Consider the following 9,622-nt stretch of genomic DNA (forward strand, 5'->3'; position numbering starts at 1 on the left):
GACCTTTTTACCAAACTCTCGCTGTAACACTTGGTGCTGTTCATTGCTGTTCAAAGGTTTTCTTTTCCTTTTTTTTTTCCTCCTAAGTTTCTCTTTGTTAAGGATCAGATTTTTATTTTTTATTTTTTTCCCTGCCCTCGAGTTGCTGCACGGCCACGCACCTGTCGAGCATCTCCGAGTGGGACACGCCTGTCAACAAGCAAGCCTGTTTTGCTTAACAAAGCAGAGGCCACATCTGGACGTTGTATTTTCTCCCTGTTCCTCACACTCGCCCCCCCCCCCCCTCCTTTTTTTTGTGTGGGTCGCGCTGCCTCTAATAATTTTTATGTGTATTTTTCTGCTATGTGCTTTGTGTTTCCCACTTACCTGTTCTGTACCCACCCCTATAAAAGGGGAAGTCATTAACAATGTAAAATCACTCCTGAAGAAGACCGGTCTTCGGATCGAAGCGCCGAGTAGAATAAATATGTTTCCTTTAACGAAGCGTATACTTCGATATATATATATATATATATATATATATATATATATATATATATATATATATATATATATATATATATATATATATATATAGCCTATATATATATATATATATATAGACTAGCCTTTCGGGCAACGTAACAATATATATATATATATATATATTCCACGTGCATTTTTTGCGGCACTGCTGTCTCCAGTTAGGTGGCGCGGAAAGGTAGCGCCGGTGTGGTCGTTACCTCGTGTGCTGCTCGACGTGCGATGAAATGAGCAGTGCTTAATTTTTAGGCAGCAGACGTGTTTCATAAGGGTCAAGTACATTTTTCACGTTCCTGGTGCAGACGTAGTTTATATCTTTGACTTTTATTTGCATGTTCGTTAATCACTGGCATGCTGGTTACTGGTACATCGATGGCACTAGCTGAAGAACGACCGAGTTCTTACCTCAAAGCTGGACAGTCCAAGTATACGCTCCCATTTTCTGTTGGGCGTTCAGTAAGGCACAGGAAACCAGCCTTACCCATCATGATGCTGGAACTAGAGCGGCCTCATAGCGAAGAGCGGTTATTCCAGAGCTCTAGTGGCTCATCTCGTGCTGTTACATTGAAATCATTAATTTCCTGGTCCAACTGTAATGAATCTCACCGAGCGACCTTGATCTGGTAATTGCTAGCATTAAAACATATCTGTTTCTAACATTCAGAGACCATCTCCTTGCTAGTTGTTGTCTGCGCTTGGTTCGTCTTTCCTTTTCTCTTCTTTTTTGCCGAACCCCGACGGCGTCGTGATCTGTACAGTCTTGCACAAACAGCTATAGCTTTGAAACGAGCATCACTGAGGTGCCGCTTTGCCCCGAACAAATATATAATGCCAGATTTAGGAGCGAGGCATTGTCAGTGCGTTAGCGCAAGATCATGGTTGATTAGGTGACTGAACATTATGAAATAAAAGATTGTAAAAAAAACTGGAGGAGAGATTGAACAGTTACCCGAGATAAAAGGCAGGCCCAGAAGAGAAATCAATAACATACCCATGCACAAAAAAGGCAACAAGCCTGGTCGGTCAAGAATTAAAATAGGCCATTTCGTATCTAGACAGGGAAACAAAAGCTTAAAGGGACACTGAGGAGAAATTGAAGTTGGCTTGTATCGATAAATTGCCCGCTCCTGATTACAAAAACGCCACTCATACTCACAACAAAGCCCTTGTAACGTAGAAAAGAGCAAGAGCCAAAATATAGCTATCGCCGCCACAGGCCAAACTCGCGAGTACAAGCGTGAGGACGTCATAGGACAAGACAGTGTTGGTTCTAGCAACACTGGGGCACGATAAGCCACCAACCACTGAGGCTGACAAACGAAGTTTGCGCGGTTAAATACTGAAGTAAATTTTGTTTTGAATCGAAGAGTGCGTTTTATCACACAAGAAAGACCGACAAAAGACTACCTGAATGTTGTAAGCGAAGAAAATCAATACTTAGCGGCGGCACAGGCGGCCAGATGAGTTTCGGTATATCATGGCGCTTCGCGTCTATGCGCTCTGCATGCCCGCGTGGCTTCGTTTTTGACACGCCTCGATTTACAAGCGCGGAACACCAGAGGAACTCCTTGTGCCGCTCCAAATGCTAGTTAACTTTCGAAGAAGCCTGTTAAGGTTGGTCACATGATCGCCACAGCGGATGAAAAACTATGATGACACGATTTTCAGTGATCGTACAAGGCAGTTTGCAGTGTAAAGAACACCTTGAGTCTTCTAACGTTCGCCCGGCGAAACGTGCCCGGTTGTGCCAGTCAACTTAATAGTGAAATAGGGAATAATAATAATAATAGTGAAATTTACATTTTTTAAAACCAAGGAGATGATTCTTTCAAATGGCCATAAGTTAAAAGGCACCGATTACAGCATAGGGGAGGACTTTTCACGCCCTGTCCGAGACGCGCGAAGGCACCTCGTAAAGTTTGCCAAAGCTACTACCACTAAAATTTCCTTGCGCTACAAAACTTTGTGTATCGGTTCTAAACGCTATGCATTCGACGAGTCTTCACAGTCTGTACACGAAATCTCGTAGCATAAGTCTTATTGTCGCGCCACTAATCTTCCTCGTAACAGCCCTCGCGGTAAACTTGCAAATCTTTCTTTTTCTGTTATCTTTACTAACATACGTAGTTTCCTTCCCAAGCGTGAACACATTTGTAATCTTGTTTCATCATCTTCCAGCAATATACTTGTACTAACAGAAACGTGCCTAACAGACGACGTCACCGATCCAGAAGTTTTAGCTGATTTACCAAATTTTAACGTTTTCCGAGAGGACCGCAAAGGCGCACGAAGAGGAGGTCTTCTTATTGCCACTAACCAGCTGTTGCCTTGTTCTGTCATTAACATCCAATCAGAGCTTCAAATACTTTGGATAATCTGCCGTTCCGTACCACAAATCGTCATACTAGGCGCCTGCTACCGACCCCCCTTTAGTAGTCCAATCTTTTCCTTAAAGTTAAGCGATAGGCTAAATCAAATAACTGGCAAATATCCCAACGCGCACATTCTTCTTTTCGGTGATTTTAATTACCCATCCATTGGCTGGCTGAACCCAACACCAACAGGCAATGCCGAAATGAAGAACTTTGTCGACGTTTGAATTTCAATCTCACCCAGTTAGTAACTGAACCCACACGCGTAACACATGAATCCTCCAATATCCCGGACCTCATTCTAAGTAACCGCCCGGAAAGTTTATCATCGCTTACTTCTCTCCGCGAAATTATTGACCACAAAGTTTTACATGCTACTTTCACCTTCATCCCCGAATCGCGCCAAACATTCCATACAACGATTCGCCTTTATGACAGAGCGAATTACGAAGAAATCAATAATCATTTAATGGCGTTCTTTCCAAACTTTGATACAGGTTTCGGTGATCGATAAATTGAGGAAAACTGGCCTAATTTTAAAACTAAAATTATAGAACTTACAGCGAAGTTTATTCCCACCATCACATTTCTTGCCAATCCCAACAAACCATGGTTCACAAGGCATTTAAAAACACTTGAAAACAAAAAGAAGAGATTTTTACGCGCAGCTAAACGTAACCCAAGTGCATGCGCATGGAACAAATATTACGCAGCCGAGTCAACATACCTGCAGTCTATCCGTGATGCGAAACGCACGTTTTTCCAAACTGACCTCCCCAAGATCCTAACAAATAACCCGAGGAAATTCTGGAAAGTATTAAACCCTGAACAGGCGCTGGTCATCACACTTGCTAACTCACTTGGCGAGATGACCAGTGGCATTGAATGTGCTAATATTTTTAACGCCGCTTTTTCAGCCGTTTTCACACACGAAACTGATATGCCACTTTGTACCGTAACTGACAACCTGAGTTCGCACATGCCTTCAATCATCTTTTCTGTGCACGGCAGTATATCTATCATTGAAAATATCAAGATGTCATCTTCTGCGGGTGCTGATGGTATCAACCCGAAGTTCCTAAAAAACACTTGCCATGCTTCCGTAGCGTATCTGTCAAAGCTGTTTTCACAATCACTTTCCACAGGTAGCATACCCAGTGATTGGAAGGTGGGGAAGGTTGTTCCGGTCTTCAAATCAGGTAACAAAAAGTCACCGTCCCATCTCACCGTCCCATTACCGTCCCATCTCTTTAACAAGTGTGCCATGCAAAATCATGGAACATGTCATTTATTCTCATCTAATGAACTTTCTTGACTCTAAATTTTTTTCATCCTGCTCAACACGGCTTCCGTAAGAACCTATCGTGCGAAACACAGTTGGCTATTTTCATCCACGACCTGCATGCGAACCTTGACTGTAACCTACAAACTGACGCAATATTCCTGGACTTCGCGAAAGCATTTGACAAAGTACCCCACAAACGCTCACTACTAAAACTGTCCTGGTTAAACCTACATCCTAATATATTACAGTGGATAAGCGAATTCCTGGCTAACCGCATCCAGTTTGTTTACGTTAATAATCAAGCCTCTAGTTCTGTTCCGGTAACATCAGGTGTACCGTAAGGATCAGTCCTTGGTCCGCTTTTATTTTTAATATACATTAATGACCTTCCAACGCATGTCTCTTGTAACGTCCGTATTTTTGCCGATGACTGTGTCATCTATCGCACTATCAACAACGCCTCTGATCAGTTCGCCCTCCAGAATGACTTAATCAGCGTACAGGACTGGTGTAACAACTGGCTCATGGAAATAAACCCCAATAAATGAAAACTCGTGTCATTTCCCCGAAAACGTAATCCTGTCGTCTTCTCCTATAAAATCTCGCACGTCACGGTAGAATTAGCTCAGACTTACAAATACCTCGGAGTAACATTGTCCAATGATCTAACCTGGAACGCGCATGTCACTAAAATCATATCATCCGCTAACAGAAGACTTGGATTCTTAAAATGACATCGACGTCATGCGCCACAAAACCTAAAATTGCTGGCCTACAAATCAGTTGTTCGTTCTAAATTAGAATATGCCTCTGCTATTTGGAGCCCTAACCAAAATTATCTAATAAAGTCCCTAGAATCAGTACAAAATCGAGCCACAAGATTCATACATTCGTGCTATTCATATAATGTCAGTATATCAGCACTAAAAGCAGCGGCATGCTTAACATCCCTGGCTGGTAGGCGTCGTATTACTAGTATGGGCTTGTTTCACAAATTTTATTTCAGCTAACTTCGTCGTCCTCCCTACATCAATGCGCCGGCACGCATTTCTCTCCGCATTGGTCATCCCCTTCAAGTAGCCCGGCCATGTACGCGTACAACTACACTTGCATCGTCAATATTTCCACGCTCAATCAAGGACTGGAACAGCCTTCCACACGACATCGCCGCAATCACCTGCCCATCAACATTAGTGAACTGTTTAGCTGCTACCTTTAACAGCGAATAATATTTGTATCTTATGTTTTTCTTTGTTTTTTAATCTGATTTTTCAATGTAACCCACCCCTTATGTAATACCCCATATCCTGTGGGCCTTTAAGGTAATAAAGTGAAGTGAACTGAAGTGATCTTCCAACTACTTGACGCTCTGTGGGGCGGAGATCGCTGCAGTGCAGGCCGAAGTTATTAGACACTTTTAGCATACCGTGTACCGTGTTCTTGTTACCGGTACCCGAGTTCCGGGATCCCGCGCGCAGCCAATGCATGCGCAAATCTCCTTGACATCGCCAGATGGCGCCACGTACCCAACAGCTACGCGCGCGCATGCAGCATCGGGACCAATGAGCGCCAGTTCACCGGCGGTAGGCGGGCTCCCGGTACTCTGCTATCTGTAACAAGGTACATGGTATGCCTAACGTGTCTATTTGCGAGAACTTCGTTGACGACTTCGAGAACAGGATCCATCGTAACACTCGCAAAACGCCGGTGCAAACGTAAACGAAGCGACAGTAGATACGGCCGCAATAGCCGATAGATGCCTTCAACGTGCGGCCGGCGATAGCTTTCATTTCGGCGGCTGCTATCCCGCACTGCTAGCCGCCAGAAATCACGGAGTCTGCGTTACGTCATGTGCACGTCACCTAGTCCTGTGTCGTCATAAGAGAGTCCCAAGTTTGAATCAGGGGCGGGAAAAACTTTTTCAAATTCGAATCCCAATTTCTTAGAAATAAATGCATCTCTCGCTGCCGGCCAAGTGGCAACAAAGCCTTGAAATGCCGAATTATCAGATTTTGCAATAAAAAAATATTAATAGCGGTCTCCTCACTGACCCTTTAACTAACACATGATGTCCAACTGCTGTTTCACCATCTAAGATTTTTGTTGCACACAGTTTCAACGTCGGCCCGTGGCGCACCATGGGTGCGAGCTGTTGTCTTCACTCCACACAGGCATCTATGAGTGCACCAAGGCACAACGTCTGCACGGTGGGTGCATAGTCTAGAACGTGAAGATCAACAGCGGTTATGGGCAAAAAATGAAAGCCGCTATCCAGAGCAGTAAAAAAAAAAAAAACGTGAAGTCAAAAGTAAAAGCTAGCAGTATCGTACAGGGAAAAAGATAACAAAACGAAAGCATTCCTTAAAAGAATAACAGAATGGAGCGAAAGCTGAGTCATAAGTGCTCCGCATAACAACACCCACGGGGCTGTTCGGGCCAAAAGGAGCAAAAAATAAAAAGGTATAACGGAAATGCAGAGACAACACAAGAACCCAAAGCTGTGACATAATAAACAGCTTTCGAGGAAATTGTTAACCTTGACTTTGAGTAAAAGAAAAGGTGGGCTGACACACTGGTCCCCGGCTTTTATTACACACTATCCGTCACAGTCACACGTTCGTACATTTATCGTAAGAGAACGATCTAAAAGTGCGGATGAAATTACGGACACATTTTGCTGACGCAACAGAGCCATATAATGTTCTCGAATTAGGATTGGTTTGGTTTATGGGGTTTAACGTCCCAAAGCGACTAAGGCTATGATAGACGCCGTAGTGGAGGGCTCAAGAAAATTCGACCACTTGGGGTTCTTTAACGTGCACTGACATCGCACAGTACACGGGCCTCTAGAATTCCTCCTCCAAAGAAATTCTAGCCGCCGCGGCTGGGATCGAACCCGCGTCTTTCGGGTCAGCAGCCGAGCACCATAACCGCTGAGCCACCGCGGCGGCTGTTCTCGAATTAATAACGTCCGCTAAGCACATAAAAGAGCAACAAGCTTGCTCAATAAAGAACTAAAATAGGCCATTTCGTGGCTAGACAGGTAAACAGAAGTTTTATTCCCACATGATATCCATCTTACCGAGGCACCCTATAATAGGGTTTGTCAAACAGTTGCAATGTCTGCTCGTAGAGTCCGACAGGGTTCATCTGTTGCCTTCACCTGTCATGGCATTATACGTCTCCATTACGGTCGGCGCCACGACGCCGATCTCCAAACGGGCATCTATGACCGCCGCAAGACACAACGTCTCCAATGTGGGTGCAAAGTCTAGCGCGTGCAGATCATTCACTGGCACTTGGGCGAAGTGGTAGGGCGGGACGGGCTGCCGATTTCGTGGAGGCGAGTGACCTTCTCTGATGCTCGTCGTTGTAAGGCCACGAAACAGAAACGCCCGGTCTCCAATCACACAGCAGGCCTGGAGCACTCTGGCACAAGGGCCCGACCGCCTTGGCCTGACTTGCGTCCAGCGAGACTTCCCTGGGTCGTACTTGTGAAGGTCGGCAACGAGTGTGCGCTGCTCTGTGTTGTAACCTCCAAAAATGTACATCTCTCCGTTGTACGCGAAGACGCTATGACTGAAGAGCAGCGTTGGGGCTACGCCTTCTACGTGCGGGCGCACCCAGGTCAAGTTCACAGTGTCCAGGTAATGCACTGTGTTGCTGCCAGGCGTGCTTCCATAAACATACATCCGGCTACCAATAGCACAGCACGAATTAAAAGGCGGGCACGCTGGAGCGTCTCCAGTTGTGTGAACTCGATGCCACTTGTAGGTATCCAGGTCAAGGAAGTGCAACGTACCTACCTGCGGGCTGCCGATGATGTACATTCGGTTCCGCACCACGCACGCAACGCTGCTGAGATAGCTCGGCTCATCACCGCACACCTCAGGACGGCTCCACGTCATTGTGTTGGTGTCGAAGCGGTACAGGTTGTCGTGGGAAGCCAGTCGCTGGCCCAATCCCCGAAGAGCGCACACGTACGCACAGTCGCCGAAGGCTACAACCTTTAAGTCTAAAAACTGCACCGGCCTATCGCGGGGTAGCGGCTGCGTCCTCTCAAGGTACCAGCGGTAGCGCAGTGGGCAGAAAATGTGCACGTCGACGAAGTTCTGTTCAGAGCTGCTGATGTCGAAAGAGTATATCTTGCCATTAATAGCGACAGCCTGGTCGTTGACAGTTCCCGGAACACCTTGCAGTTTCAACGTCCACATTTCGAGGAAGCAAATATTCACCGTTAAAAGCGGTCCAGGTATATTTTTCTGGCTTAAAGCACGTGACTACTCAGCGTAAATCTGAAGCGTGTCTCGGTCCGAAAGTAGCTAACGTACTCGCACGCAACCGTGAACTGCCGTTTTTAATAGCAAACTTCAGACTGAAATACTATTCTGTGGGAGTCCACGCATGCGTCTTAACCTTGAAAAGAAACATCGTATGAAAGCACCTCAAAAGAAGCACGCCCGATTTGATACAGGCTTTCGCTTGATATGAGACTAATCTAGCGCGCAGTCAGCCCTAGAGAAGCGTTCCGCACAGTCATATCTGGTTATTTGTAAATATGGATGGTTTGTACCAACTCCCGCAAAATTTGATGATTGTGGGGATGTAACAGAACTGCCCAGTATTAACCCTAGTGAACCTAATGAATTTCAGTTTGTGAGTTTTCCACTGATTTTAAAATTTCCTCAAGGCGTTCGTTCACGCTCATTCCCGTTTGTCGCATGCAAATGAATGTAACACTTCAACGGTTTTCGATGCACTAAGCTAACTTTGCGCTGTACGCAATCGGGGCGGTGGCACCCGTCGCATGCTCTCCTAATTGGGTGGTGTCTGCTGCTAGCCTGCTCAGTTTTTTTGGGGCAGAAAAGTACGACTTTGCTCTGATGTTTCACGCCACCTGTTGTGCGAGATCCCCTGTGTTTATAGCACTTCAACTAAGTTCTTCGTCTCTTCCCGAACATTGTTTTCAGTCACTTCTTACGCCGCCATGGTGGCTAAGGGATTGTGGAGCTCGGCTGATGACCCGAAAGACGCGGGTTCGGTCCCGGCCGTGGTAGTTGAATTTCGGTGGAGGCAGAATTATAGAGGCCCGTGTACTGTGCGATGTCAGTGCACGTTAAGGAACCGCAGGTGGTCAAAATTTCCGGAACCTTTCACTACGGCATCTTTCGTTACACCGCAGACCTCTTTCGCCCAAGCAGCCGCTAACAGGTAAACACCAGCCGACTTTAGGAGAATGCAGCGGCTCTGCACCGAAACAATTGTGACTGGTAGCCTGTCATGGTTTGTGCACTGCGCTTACGGTTGCAGAATTAATGGTGCCCGGATTATACAGGTATGTTGAACTGCGCATCGATCACATGCCTTTTGGTTGCTCTGAGGTGGCGTCACGGGTGTATGACGCATCTCGCCAGTTTCTTCTCGTAGCTGACGCGCATGTCAA

At 45.8% G+C, this 9,622-nt stretch overlaps 1 protein-coding gene across 1 annotated transcript; it reads right to left on the bottom strand.

Moving 5' to 3' along the window:
- Nucleotides 1-7,325: 7,325 nt before the first annotated feature.
- On the bottom strand, nt 7,326-8,393 carry LOC149335493 (kelch domain-containing protein 3-like). The gene has a single exon (XM_089553936.1). The coding sequence runs from the start codon at nt 8,391-8,393 to the stop codon at nt 7,326-7,328; it is 1,068 nt and encodes a 355-aa protein (XP_089410062.1).
- Nucleotides 8,394-9,622: the final 1,229 nt, after the last annotated feature.

Source organism: Amblyomma mixtum, chromosome 7, assembly GCF_055824585.1.
Source record: "Amblyomma mixtum isolate Tamu chromosome 7, ASM5582458v1, whole genome shotgun sequence".
NCBI lineage: Eukaryota > Metazoa > Arthropoda > Arachnida > Ixodida > Ixodidae > Amblyomma > Amblyomma mixtum.